This window comes from Paralichthys olivaceus, chromosome 10 (genome assembly GCF_024713975.1).
Source record: "Paralichthys olivaceus isolate ysfri-2021 chromosome 10, ASM2471397v2, whole genome shotgun sequence".
Taxonomy (NCBI): domain Eukaryota; kingdom Metazoa; phylum Chordata; class Actinopteri; order Pleuronectiformes; family Paralichthyidae; genus Paralichthys; species Paralichthys olivaceus.
In genome coordinates this window covers 4,471,468-4,485,716 of record NC_091102.1, presented here as the reverse complement: position 1 = coordinate 4,485,716, position 14,249 = coordinate 4,471,468, and the positions used below count along the sequence as shown (strand labels likewise).

The window sequence follows — 14,249 nt, the reverse complement described above, 5'->3', positions numbered from 1 at the left end:
GTTGTCCTCAGAAGAACCCTTCCATCCTCGTAATCTAATTTGCAGCAGAAATTGCGGTGTCTGCTCTCTGATTTGTCTTCTCTGTGTGAACCCTGCATGAACTCAGTGCTCACAATGCATCCCAGCTGCTATTTCACTAACCAACACTGCCCCCCTATGGCACATAGATGTGGTGCTGTGGTCTTCGGCTGCAGGAACAAGGGACTTTAAAAAACAGGGTGATACAGAAACACGTTTCCTCAGATGTTTCAGTACAGTGGTGAAGAGCTTCATCCACATCAGCTCAGGTCAGCGTCCGTCCCTCGGATTAGAAATAATCTCAATTTAAACCGGGTTAAGAAAACATGTGGTTCACGTGTGTCTGAGGAATCACACGTCATGTTATTTGATCCATGTTCCATCAACACAATCTTCACTATCATGTACAGGGGTGTCACAACAGGGTGGGCAAAGCAGGCAATGGCCCGGGGCCCCGAGCCGAGGGCACTTACTGTTGTAAATGTTATTTACAAACATGAGCACGCTGCTGTAAGGGACTGATTATCTATTAACTGTTCTTCCTCTGACGATAACACAAGCTTCCAAAAAATTCCAGAGACAAGACTAAACATGTGATTTTCTTTATTTGCAATAAAAAATAGGTATAAGAGCTCCCTTTACAAATATACCAGGGAAATGCAGCACATTGTGAACACTGCTCCTGTATGGAGAGCCAGCAACTGCAGTGGAGTCACAAACGTTTGGAAGGACAGAATTATAGAGGAACAGTGCATTCTCCTGCACGCTGGTAACGCAATTACAACCACAGGCATCCTACAATCACGGCTTAACCAGTTTTAACTTAATCATTATGGGATTTTATTCATTCATCCATGATTTTATTAAATCTAATGGTCTGCAAAGGGAGTTAAATTTGAGCCATCGACAACCTCCAGATGTCAAAAAGCACACTGGAGAACAACAAATACGTTTAAATTCAGTTTCCCCCGAATCCCAAAACAAATCTTTATGTGCAAATATGTTTTAAATGCTTTAAATCTTTCCTTTACTTCTTCCTGATTTGTTCAGTGGGCACGAGCTGTGATTGGCGACAGGATACAAACAAAACTGGGATCATGAGAATGCAGCTCTACAGCGCCGTTTATTTCAACGTTGTTTCACCACCTCTAGGTGCTTCGGAGCTGTAACATATTCATGCTCGCTGTTGCTCAGGGCATGTTCGTCAGGCCTCAAGGATTCACACACTGTGTTCTGGTGAGAAAAGAATCCATGAGTATTTGTTTACAGGGAAACCCCCACAGGACAACTTCTCTACCAGGAATCGCATTACGGCGTGCGTTCAAATGCACCGAGACAGAAGGAGATCGAAGGAGAAAGAGAAAGGAGAGATTTAAACGTTCTTTAAATAAAACATTAAAAAGGCCTCCGAGTTACATCGATATACATACAAATCACACAACTTAAAATTTTACCATACATGTACACATACGGGCATTTCAACGGGAGAAAGAGAAAAAGCTAAACCTATATCCAAGTCTGCATTAGTCCAGAGATATGCTACAACAGGACGCTTAAGTTCCAGATCGAGTGAATCTGGGAGGGTGTGTTTGTTTCTGGATTTTCCTAAATGCAACGAGAACTTCTGTGTGAGCCCCGACGTGCGTGAACGTTCTGCCGTGACGAGAGGAGATGACGTTGTAGAGTTGTACTTGTTCTTTTAGTGCGAGAATCATGGGCATGATCACAATCCTGAATCTGAACACACTGATTCTCATGGTGCACGTTTCTTTGTATGAGGTACACGTCCACTCCCTGGTGAAGCAGCAGATGTAAAGTTCCAGGGTTTAGCACGTGAGTTTTGGCTCAGTCAGGAAGATTTCAAGTGAAGCAGCTGTTGCAGGTAAGGGATTGACACCTCACGTGAACCTCACCATGGACTTTACAAATGTAGTAGGAGGGGAAATAAAAAAGACATCCACTTACTACAGGCAGACAAGTACATTCACTTGCTTGTTACCATCATGCCGAGTGTTTTTGCTTCATGTTGCAGTGGGTGAGTTCTTGTCTTGATTCCGTGTCTGCACAGCCGCACTGCAATGTGACAGGCCTGCGTCTGTTTCAGTTTCTGCGAAATACTGCGGCATATGTTATCTTTCCTGTTGACACTGTTTTCTTTACGGTACAATTGTAAAAAAAAACAAAAAAAAACTGCATTTATATTGAGCTTTTCTCGTCTGTCAGCCACTCGAAACTCTTTACATGTACGACTCACTCAACAACTCACACATTCTAACACCAATGACGCAGCATCAGGAGCAGTTTGGGGTTCGGCGTCTTGCTCAAGGACACTTCGTCAAACTCTGGAGGAGCAGCGGATGGAACCGCTTTACCTCCCGAGTCGTGCCGCCCAAAGTGATAACACGTTTTTGTTCCTCCAGAACAAAGTCAAGCGAATCGTCCAGTAGAGACCTAAATGGAAGTGACAGGGCTCAGCTGGACCGCGTTTACCCCAAACTTAACAAGGTGAGAGGTCACTCCTTCTCAATGTTTTGTTGCTCAATACAGCCAGTGAAGTTGTTGGTGGGAGGATGAACAGATGGACAGAAGGGAACGACCCTCCTTCATTCCCAACAGAAAAGACTGTGACTTCAGTACATGTATGAACGAGAAAATGACCAAATGACCATTGAATGACCAAACGGAAATGTTTGAACTGCATAGAAGCCCGTGCATCTCCGGTCAGTCCACCCTGCTATCACCGTGGCCTCTTGCGCGTGACAAAGATGAGGACCCTGCGGATGGCAATGAGTCGGTCCTTGAGGGAGGTCATGGACAGGATGGTGAGCTGGGCTCTGTTCTCCAGGGGAAGGACAGCGAGCAGCCACCAGCACCAGGCCGGACCACTGGGACTTCCCTGCAGGGAAGAAAAAAAGAGACAGAGCTGGTGAGTGAATCTGTTGAGTATTTCTTTAAGGCTGGAAACAACCATCCTAAATTTCACATCAACCTAAATGAAATGAGACGGAACTTTCCTCCCTCCAGTCGCTCACATAATCTGAAGTGATAAAGAGCTCAGTATAGTACAGTCAATATTGTTTCAGCAGACATCAGTGAACTGGCATCTTGTTTTCACACCTGTGGGTCGGGGTCTTTGCTGGGAAGGTGTCCGAAGTGGCTGAGTATCTGGCTCTTCATGTTGTCTTTCAGCGATGTGAACCAGCTGTTGGCTTGGTCATACACCGAGTCGTGCAGCTTCAACAGCTCCACCAGCTCCTCTCCCTCCACCTGAATAGAAAGAGAGATTGTATTTTTATACCTGCCTGAGATCTGCTTGACAGCACCTCGATGGACAGTGTCTAAAAGAAACCATCCACTGACAAACCTTTTTGTCTTCCAGGTACTCTATCTTAGCCGTGTTGTAACCATCTCTTTGGCCGTGGCTGAGGACTTTGAACCGTGACACGCCGATGGTGTCGACCACTGAACGGCCATCGGGAAAGAACTTCACATCCCGAACCTGAAACACAGTTGATCTTGTATTAGCAATGATAGAATCTATCACTTGACCACATACAGTCAAGTGACATCTGAGCAAGAAGACAAAAAGCAAATGTGTGTCATCCTGAACCAGCTGCAGACATAAACATTCACCTGCAGCATGCAGCCGAAGTCGGCGAATCCTTTGAGCTCATCAGCTATGCACATGCCGAACTGCTTGGTACCAGTCTCCATGGAGCGGCGGATCATGAGGCGGTAGCGCGGCTCAAACACGTGCAATGGGCATTGGATTGTGGGGAAGGCCATGGTGCACACAAAGATGGGCACTTCTTGTTTCAAGCTACAAGACACAGTGAAGATGTTGTTAAGACTTGGGTCCTTTGAGAGAATCTAGAAATCTAAGAGAAAAAGATTCCTAAAGGTTTCAAAGAAACTCACTTGGACAATTCCTTCATTTCCTCTTCGTGGATTTTCTTCCTCTCGTCCAGCTCGTCTCCTAGGTAACGCTGCAGCACTTCCTCCATCAGCAGGGTCTTTTTGTAACCCCTGGTGGCCAGATACTGCAACAACATCACCGAAAACATGAGTATACTATTTATTACAAATAACACTTATTTTAATTATTGTGTAGTCTGTCAAGATTTTCTGTTTGAATCTATAAATTATTTGGTCAATGAAAATCTATCCAAAACCCTTATTGTGTATAAAATGTGTGTGCACCTCAGCAAGGTTCTCCTTGCACAGGGGACAGTTGGAGTTGTGATCCAGGCAGCGCTCCAGACACTTGAGGCAGAAGGTGTGTCCGCAGGGAGTGGCCACAGGCTCATAGAACAATCTGGAGGACAAAGGACCAAAGGAGCACAGCTGTATTTTACAATACTGCACCAGCAGGATATTCAATTCAATTCTTTACAGTTTTTATAAACTTTTGGTCCTAATTGTTTGTGACTATTGTGTTGGCAGGCAGCTCATCTGTGTGTGAGTACGTGCAGTCACCTCATGCAGAGCGGACACTCCATGTCTCCACTGTCCAACAGGTCGGCAGGAACAATCCTTCCTCTGCTCACTGAGACCGACGTCTGCAAGCTGTTCGCCTCATCTGCACAAAAAACATTACATCATTATTAGCATCTTATTTATCAGCTACATCAAGCTGCTGCAACTACTGAATAGAAGTACATTCAAGAACTTGTGACAGTTAAAGTAATTAAATCATATTCAGATATCAGTGTGTATTTTCCCAACCATGTCTGAGCTGTTTGGAGGGGAGGTTGAAGGTTGCTGATGCCTCGTCACTGCTGTGTTTCCTCTTAAGGCCACCAGGGGGCGCCGGTAGTGCAGCCAGGACGTTGGCAAGGCTCTTCGTGCAGCCTTCCACTGCGGCAGGGTCCGATTTACAGGGTGTCACAGTGGACAGTCTGGAGGATGAGTTGTCCACTGGAGCATTTTTCGTCACACTGAACTCTGCGTCCTGAACAAAGAAACATAGAGAGCGATCAGAGCTGGAGTGAGATTATAGAGGAATGATCCTGACAGTGACACTGTGCTCCTGTGTACCACTAATCAAATTCATGTGAATATAAAGACACCAACTGTTAAGTATGCAGTAAGTATTCTGAATGATAATGCAGTGCAGCTGACCATGAGGGTATTTAATACTTGGGGGAGGAAGTCACAACAGCAGCTGCAGTTACTTTGTTGGTGTGTGTGTCCAATGTCTCAGGAAACAATCAATTAGATATTTGATATGAACTGAGATGAACCTGCAAATAAAATATGTTTTGCCTGATGCCACGTTCACATTACTTGTCCAAATTGCACACATAAGAAGAACGCCCTTTACTACTTCAAACAAAAGTGTTTTCAGATCTGAGGTCATAAAAACCTAATAACTATTATTATAAAAGCAGGTCACACACAGTCTAGTTGGCAGCAGTTTAAATTTACTGCCTGTGATGTGGCAAGGTGAGAGCAACAGGCTTTTCAGTCATCGACTGTTTTGACTTAACATTAACAGAGAATTAAAATCAAATAAAACACAAGGGGTTGGACATAAATAGACGGAAAATTAATAGTAATATACTTTGGTGTAGGGCGTGGCAACATGTGTGAGTGTGTAGTTACCTGTGAGGAGGAGCCCGGTCTCTGTGTGAGAGGCCTCAGAGACCTGAGCAAGGCCGGGGGTTTGATGAGGCGGTTGGCCAACCCTCCCTGCAGAGGATGCAGTGTCGTCGGCATGTCCTCATTCTCAAACACGGAGGAGAAGAGCTCGCTAAGGACCTGTGTGTGGAAACAGATTAAGACACTGGATCATAAAATTACAATCAACCAAGATGGATGAGCAGAAGGGAACACAAAAGTTTGCCAGTCTATATAATATGATACACAAAAGCAGCAAAAATGATAAACTAAGAATGTGTATTTATGTTGGGACTTTCTATTAAACTGTGTTAGTTTTAGATAGATGTATAAACTGCCTTTTATATCTTTGGATGCATCAGGTTACTGTTGGAAATACAGTCTGAGCTCAGGAGCTGCATGAACATGTTAGATTTAAGAATGTTTGGGACTCGATGTGGAACTTGAATGAGCTTCTTCTCGTACCTTCTGAGTTTCCAGTTTGACTTTGGTCCAGTCGGGCTTCAGTGCCACACATAGGAGGTATTCCTGCAAGGCTTCATCATTTCGGTCTGCTTTCCTGAGTGCTGTGGCTTTCAGATAGTGAGCCTGAAATCAACAAGAAGTCAGTGAGCTTGATTAGGACAAAGTATTTTGTTCTACATGGAAAAAACTAAGAACAAAACACATTAGAACATATCATTTCTTAAGTTGGTGCTTGTGATGTTGAAATGTAAAGTGTCTGATTAGAATCTGACCCTAATAACATAACATTTATCATGAGAATTAGCAGTATCAAACATTATGAAAAATCTTCTTGACATTAATGCTAATTGATTCTGACCTGCGGCTCCATGTCAAACTTATATCTCACCTTGGTCCAGAGAGGTTTTGTTCTGCAGAGGATGCTGGTGTCCTGCACTGCCTGGCTGAAGTTCCTCATCTCCATGTTCAACTCAGCCCGTTGAGACAGCAGTCGGCCTGAGGATGGCACTGTACACCACAGGAAACACAAACACAGGAGGTCTCAGTGACTTCAGAGGACAATACTTTGACTCATGTCCATATTGTTAATTCTTATTATATATTTCTTATCATCAATCATTCCATTTACATGAGGTCACCACCACATGTGTTATGTCATGACCACACACACAGGCACACTCACGCACACTCACACAAACACTATCAGGTCACTGGATAGGCCTCAAGGGGTTGGACGAGTTTTTCAAGGTCTGGTAGAATTAGGGCAGACATATAACACGTGACATAAGACCTGTGTCACGTGTTATAATGCCACAGAACTTATGTAGTTATACAGTATAAGTTAATAACAGCATTTAATGCTGGTATTGTTGCTTTTATTCACTTTTGGCAAACTACATGTTTAAGCTTGGGTCAGTTTACATTGTCTATTCATAACAGGGCTGGGGGAAACTTGTTTGAAGATGGTCACCTTGTGTGCAGGAAATAAAGACGGACAATAATTACAACACATTGAATATGAGAAAAGTTAAATTAAAGCTCAATGTACAACATGAGGACTTTGGAATGAGGGAAAAATGTCATCGTCACCCATTGCACACGATAACATGCGATACAGTCGCCAAAAAATGGTCAAATTGGTTTTAAATGTTCCACCAGGAGGAAAAACCATAAGCTCCTGTACAAGACTCCTCTGTAATCCTGTCAATATTCAGAACCTGCGGGTTGGATCTTTGCAAGGGACGAGGGACAGCTGACCCACTTAGGCAGGAATAAACTTAGGAGGACATTAACATGGCTGTGAAGTGCATAAGATGCCTCACATCCTCAGTCTTTAGTTTCCTTCCCCTCAACAGTTAATTTATTTTAGTTTTTACATTTTCTGTCTTTTATATTTTTAAAATACTGAGTGTATCTAAAAAACCTTCAGCTTTACCATGGCTACACCAAACAAACTCCACTGTATTGCACGTGTCCACTTTACCAAAACTTTCACTGTATCATCTTTAATGTGCAAGTGCAATGCATAAGATGTGTGGCATGCATAATCGTGGGAGTGTGGGGGACATCGCCTAAAAGGCACAGGTTGGGTAACAGCTTTATTTCTGCTGACATCATGATCTCATTACACTCTGGCTGCATCCACACCAGAGGGTCTCTCCTGCTGCCTGTATCGAGAAAACACCAACTGACTGTACCAAAGCTGTTAGGCACTCTGTCCTCCTGTTGCCCAGAGTCCCTCACAAGACAGAAGGCATGAATCAATATTGATCCGGGGAAGAGAATATCTGCACAGACGCCATTTTAACGCTCAAAAGGCCACACTAAAGGGAGGAGTATAATCCCCTTGCTTAAGATTGGAATCTCCTATTTCTTAATCCGACATGAATGTAATCACCTGAGATAGCCTGTGCCTTGTTTAACCCATTTAGTGAGGACAACAGGAAGTTTAATTTCTTATGTGACCTAATATGAAGGGGAGAGGGTAGGTTCAACTTTCTCTGTGGATTCAAACTCTGCCACGTGAGACTTGCTCTGGCATTCGATTAATGAAACACACCAGAGTACGTAATGAGCTAAGAGAAAAGAACACCCTGTATTTGGGTTATCAAGGTATGAGCTCAGCTGGACCAGGGAGGCAGCTGCTTACAGTGACAAAAGCCTGAAATCAAGTAAAACATTAGCGGTAAGTAAAAAAAAAAAGAGCTGTGACTCTGCAAAATTAGTCAAGAAGCGACATCATCACTGGGATATTATCCAACACCCTCAGAGGAATGAGGATGAAGCCCACCACGCAGTTAAGGAATGTGAGCATACATTACACAAATACATGTAATACATATATATATAATGGGGATTTAGTGAGAAGGTGTAATAATTAATGAAGTCCAGAAAGACACATTTCTTCCCCACAACATTAAAGTGCTGCAGAGTATAAATAGAAACCTGTGTGAATGTGGCAGTGGGACGCAGAGGATCAAATGTGCTCTACTTAGGTAATGGGGGGGGGCGCGTCATATAACGCCTGACCTCGGTGCAGTCCAGATAGGTGGGACTGGCGCCACCTATGGGCAGCAACGGGAAGCTGGGCTGAGGAAAGTAGGTCAACTTTGCAAAACACCCAAGTTTTGATTTCAGTCAGTCACGTTGAACACAGACAAACATTTGTATTAAATATTCTTGCATGAAGGCTTCTCTTACCTAGATCCACCGCAGCATCGTACTTCTCCAAGGCCTCCGAGAGGTTCTGCTTCTTCCACAGCACCTCTCCCTCGATCCAAAGCTTCCTGGCTTTGCTCTCAGTCGCGAACAGTTTATCCAACAGCCCGCTGAGAACCACGTTGAGTCGTCGCTCGATTAGCAGCCCGTCTTGTTGGTGCAATGTGTGTTTGCATTGTGTGCAGTCTGTGACAGCTTCGTCCTCCAGGCAACGTTTGCAGAAAGTGTGCCCACACTCCACGGTGGTGGGCTCGTGGAGCAGGCACTTGCAGAGGCGACATGAAAACAAGTCCAGGGCTTCATCGTCCTCACAATCCCCGTATTCATCAGCTCCATCCTCCCCATTGCTGCTGCTGCTGCTTTTACCGGTTGTCGTCCCGTGGATGCTCAGCTCTTTCTCGCGGAGAGTCCGGGCGATGGTGTCCACAAGGAAGGGCAGCTCCTGCGGGCGCAGCTTAGCGAGACTGGCCGCTGTGCAGTAGGAGTCCAGCGCCTCGGATATCCGTCCTGCTCGGGCCAGAGAGTCAGCCTTCCTCAGACACAAGCCTCGGTCCGGATGCTGCAGGTCGGACTGCTGGGAGCTGTAGATCTCCGCGGCCAGGTTGAAGTCCCCTGCCCGGTTGGCCTCCTCTGCCACCTCCAGCATCTCGGGGCAGATCCCCGCGGCCCCGGGGTTGGACAGCGGGTGGACGAACAGCTCGCCCTGGTGGGACCTGAATCCCGTCTCCATCTTCTTCTCCCGAGGGGAAGGAAGTCAGTCACTAAGACGGTTCACTGACGGTCCGACAGACGCAGACCCGACTCCTCACGCTGACCAGAAATCATTCCCGCAAAGTTTGTTTACTCTCATTGAACGCGTCAAAGGTGATGCCCGCCTCGGCCCGCAGGTCCCTGGAAGTGGGTTACGACTCGTCCCGAATCACACGACCTCAACCTCGGTAAAACGAGCAGCCTGTGTAACATCACTGGTCCCAAACACCCAGCGGTGGCCCCGGCAGCGGAGAAGTTAACAGGGAGCCGTGACCTGCCAACGCCGGGTACGACTCCCGGGGAGGAGGTGTTATTTACAAACAGAGCACATCAGACCTCCCTCGACCTCACACGCTCCCTCTCGTCCCAAAACACAAACTTCCCCGAGCTCCGTCCTTTTTAAATAATTCAACGACTCTACGACATGTTAATAAACGTGGAGCATGGAGGGTAAAAAAAAAAACAACAACCCCGCGAGCTTAACGTTAGCAAGTAAGAAGCTTACTCTCCACTTGCTCCCTCGAGCTAACTCGACCTTCGGTTAAGTTTAAACGCAGCAGAAACGTCCCGTTCGGCTTTTAGTTCTTTTAAAAAAAGTGAACACTGAATAAAAGCAGACGGTTGAATTGTTTGTGTTTCTCTCACGGAGCTCAAACACAAAGCGTCGTGGCTCCACTGAGCCGCAGCCGTTTTCTTTTTTTTTTTTTTTTTTTATGTAAGCCACCCCGGCAGCGCTAGCTAACGCTACCTGCGGCTTCGCGTCAAAACTCCCATGAAAACACACTCTTCCCCGAAGGCGACGTGAAAAAAAAAAAAAAGAAGAAAACTCCCAACGTCCTCGGGACTCCCGTTGATTGAAGAGAGAAAAAAGCGAAGCCCCGGTGACAGAGAGAGGGAGACTCAGTCAGTGATGGCACTTCAGCCCTGGTCGCTAGCCAGCTAGCATCGGCTGCTAGGAGGCTGTCGCTTTCCTTGGATCGCACGCGATTCGCCGAAGCGGGTCACGTGACGCGCTCGGCGGCCTCCCATTGGCCCGCCGCGTGTCTCGCTTATATAACGCGATGATATTGTATAACCCGTCGGTGGCGACGGAGGAGAACCAGGAGCTGCGAGCTGTTCTTATAAAACCAGCTCGGCCGCGGGTTCCCCGACGACATCTCGTGTTGGTGGAGGAACAAGATGCCTCCAGGTGCATTCAACACACACCGTCGGGTTGCGTGTGAGAATGTGTGGGAGCCCCTGTGGCAGCTGTGAACCCACACATCTGGCTGTGGGATGGAGTCTCACTTTATGTAATGCTTTATATAAGCACAGTTTTCAGGTCAGAGTTATATATTGTGGGACTGCACGTCATAGTTCATGACTTCAGCCTTTAAATGAAAAGAAAGAAATGATAATAACCTGGATTTTTTGTTGTTGTTTTTTTTTACAAATCCCTGTCGTCAACATTCCCATGCAGGGAGGAAGTGAGGGGGAATAAGAATGAGGTCGTGAGGTTGGGTTTGTCTCCAAACTTCTGAACTCACTGTGCAGACTCCACCTTACATCATGAGGCCCTGTCGCAAAGAAACCTGCGTCCCAGATATCACCTCTATCATAAATGTTCTAAATTTGTTAGATTTTTTCAATTAGACGTTGACGGACACTCTAAGGCAACACATAATCTGGACAGAGGAGCTACATGCAGCTCCGAGACGTTAAAATCTTGTTGGAGTTCCACTCCAGAGACATCTCAGAATTTATTTAAAACGTGGTTCTTTAAGGTTTCACAACTTTTTCAGATGTAGACAAAATGCAGCTACATAAATGAGGACATGATGAAATATGAACACATTATACAGCATCACTTACACAATTTAAATGTTCTTACTTGGACAGTTTCATAAGGACGACATGAACTGCTGTCTCATTTCCCTGAAGTACCATATAACCATCCTCATCCTCATAACCATCATCCTCAACATGTAATGTTATATATGTGTGTGTGTGTTTGAGTCAGTGTGAGGAGAGGCAGGTCTAACAACAACTGTCTTGATAAGGTATCATGCATTGATATAAGCAGTGCTCTAACACAGGTGCAGACGTGTACATGTGCCAAACACACACCTCACAGTTAATGGTTATTAAACATCGCGACCTGGTCATTTTCTTTCCTGCTAACACATAAGACATTTGTGTTCATCACATTATGAAACAGGTTTGAGTGACCCACATTTTTTTAAGACTTATTCCTCATGTTTTGTAATTTCTTGACTCGGAGCTTTGAAATGGAAATGCTGTTTGTGAAGTGTGTCCAGCGCAGGAGGTGACAAAAATTAGTCATTGTTCTTCCACTGTGCTGCAGACTTAAGATACACCCACACGTTTTAACTTTATTTAGACATCAGCTTTTCAGTAATGGATGTCACACTCAAACCTTAACACCTCTGCACCACTGGGAACAGAAGAATCAAACAATCATCCGCAATCATAGGATCTGACACCAATCAGGATAAACACAAAAGTAACACAACAGTACTTGTTGTAGATTAGTCATAATTCAAAAGATAATTATACAGTTGTTAAAATGTTATTGTCCTTTTGTTATTGTGTTTAACTCTGAAATTTCAACACTCAATGAATGAGTGAAACCTGTATTCTCCCAAATTGATGGGTTAGCACTTTGTCAGTGCAGACGCATTACATATAGTTTCACAAATGTTTAAGAGCTCAGAGATAATAAGCTCAACTTCACACATACTGATTATCAAACCGATAACTAATTCTGACGTTTTGTCAGGTACTAGTACGACATACATGGTATAATAACATCACATCCTGTAAAACGCCCAGTTTCACATTTATTCACAGTGCAGCTGCAGAGTTTCGAGCCACACGATCGCTGCCAGCATCTGATACCACACCTTGTTTTAATCCTTGAGGTTCACCTGAGGTTCCACTGCTGCACTGTAATCCTCAGGATTCCCCAAACAGTCACTGCCAGCATGACTCAAGGCAAAACAGCCAGCAGATCATTTGGAGAGACGCCGCTCATGTGAGTGTGACACTGTGTAGAAAACAGACCCGATGACTATCAGCACGATGTACACAGTCGTAACCACCAAGCTGTTTCAGTTTCCTCACACTCAGAGCGTTGTCAAACCACAATCTGTGGTGCTTCGCTGTGTGACACCGTATTTACACAGCATATGCTTGGCTAATTCATCCGACCACATGACCATATGGAGTCAAAGGCCAGATGGAATGACGGCTTTAAACATTGATCAGCTCATCACACTCACATTCTAACCACGTTCCTTTATGGTAAACGTTGTTATATATATATTTTTTTTTTCTTTCTGGAAGCTGGTGGAAGGAGAAGTCAGGCAGCAGCCGAAGATTTTAATGTTGACTTGATGCATCAAGGAGACCAGGAGGTGGAACTAACAACATGAGCACCAAGTCTGAAGATGTCTCACACAGCATCCCCATAAATCTTCCTCTACTTGCGTCATCCATTCTCACAGCACATCCACCAAAGGCTAGAATTGCTGTCGCTCTCTTTGTTACATGTAGGTGTTCACATCCTATTGGAGAGTTAAGCCTAAAGCAGCTTGTGTTCTTACGTCTTGCTACTGAACTTTCATGAACTTTTATATCAGCATCTGAGTTAGATATATAAGTTCATGAGCGTAGACACTACAATGCTCTGCTGGTTGGTCATCTATAACCTGACCTTGGGTGTTGCTTGGAGAGAGAAGAGAGTATGAGTTGAATGAGACAGGCTCTGTTCTCCTCATGGTGCTCGTCAGATGTAATGTGTGAGGATGGTCAAAGATTCCTTCACATGTTTTTATCATAAACCGATCTGGACATACAGCAGATGTTTGTTTGGTTTGCACAAAGAAATCTGCTTTAGTGAGGCTGATATACAAATGAAAAGGTTGAAGAACCTCCTCACCTCAAAGATAATGTGAACAACAAATCAGGTGTTCCAAGAGAGCAAAGAAGAAAATTCACCCACAATTCTTATTTCAGAGAATATTAAGTTAAAAAGTATCTCAAGATGGAGACAACAATGACTTTGAAGCTATGTTGAATTTCCTGTAATCAATTTAAAGCGTGTGTATAAAAGTAATTTACCACGTCCATTCAATCATTGTTCAAAAATATAATACTGTCCCCTGTGAGTGAACTGAGGGTTTTTTTCTTCAAAAAGAGAAGATGTTTTTCAGGTCAGCCGGAAAACATGACTAACTGCAGCTTTATTGATTTTGCTGTTTGTTGTGAACTAAAAGAAAAGAGGCGGAGGGAAGCAGGAAGTACAGAATCTTATCAAAGTTAGTGAGGTTGTGTTTATGTGATCTGTGGAGCAGCCACACGTGAGTGCTCGCTCAGCTGTCTTGTCTGACAGTCATGTGACCTGCACTTATTCTCCCAACAATGATGCAAGTCTGAATAGTGTCTTTAAGATACTGTGTCCCAGGGCTTTCAATGCTCTACTGTCATGTGCAGTTCACAGTGACACACAATATAAATCTAAAAAAAAAGTGTTTTATAGAATCAGAACAAGATAAAAAAATAAGCAAAGTTAAAGTTCAAGCAAGATGAATGAAGAGGATTTAATAAGACAAAGAAAGTTTGGTTCCCTCATCGCAAGCAAATTTATCCAAAATTCATATTTTTAATTTAATATCACA

General features: G+C 44.4%; 1 protein-coding gene across 1 annotated transcript; it reads right to left on the bottom strand.

The window, feature by feature from the left end:
* Positions 1-604: 604 nt before the first annotated feature.
* On the bottom strand, positions 605-12,629 carry lonrf2 (LON peptidase N-terminal domain and ring finger 2). Its single transcript, XM_020109476.2, has 12 exons — positions 8,803-12,629; positions 6,491-6,609; positions 6,103-6,225; positions 5,623-5,778; positions 4,744-4,969; positions 4,495-4,597; positions 4,219-4,333; positions 3,937-4,058; positions 3,652-3,838; positions 3,383-3,517; positions 3,136-3,285; positions 605-2,914 (listed from the first exon to the last, which is right to left on the bottom strand). The coding sequence occupies exons 1-12, from the start codon at positions 9,548-9,550 to the stop codon at positions 2,756-2,758; spliced, it is 2,343 nt and encodes a 780-aa protein (XP_019965035.2). The 5' UTR covers positions 9,551-12,629; the 3' UTR covers positions 605-2,755.
* Between the last annotated feature and the right edge of the window lie 1,620 nt (positions 12,630-14,249).

Excerpts from the sequence above, each read along its gene's own strand:
- lonrf2 (XM_020109476.2), bottom strand. The coding sequence starts at position 9,550 with ATGGAGACGGGATTCAGGTCCCACCAGGGCGAGCTGTTCGTCCACCCG. Across the intron at positions 4,059-4,218 it reads GCAAGGAGAACCTTGCTGAG|TATCTGGCCACCAGGGGTTA; the intron begins GTGCACACACAT and ends ATGTTGTTGCAG. Across the intron at positions 3,286-3,382 it reads AGTACCTGGAAGACAAAAAG|GTGGAGGGAGAGGAGCTGGT; the intron begins GTTTGTCAGTGG and ends CTTTCTATTCAG.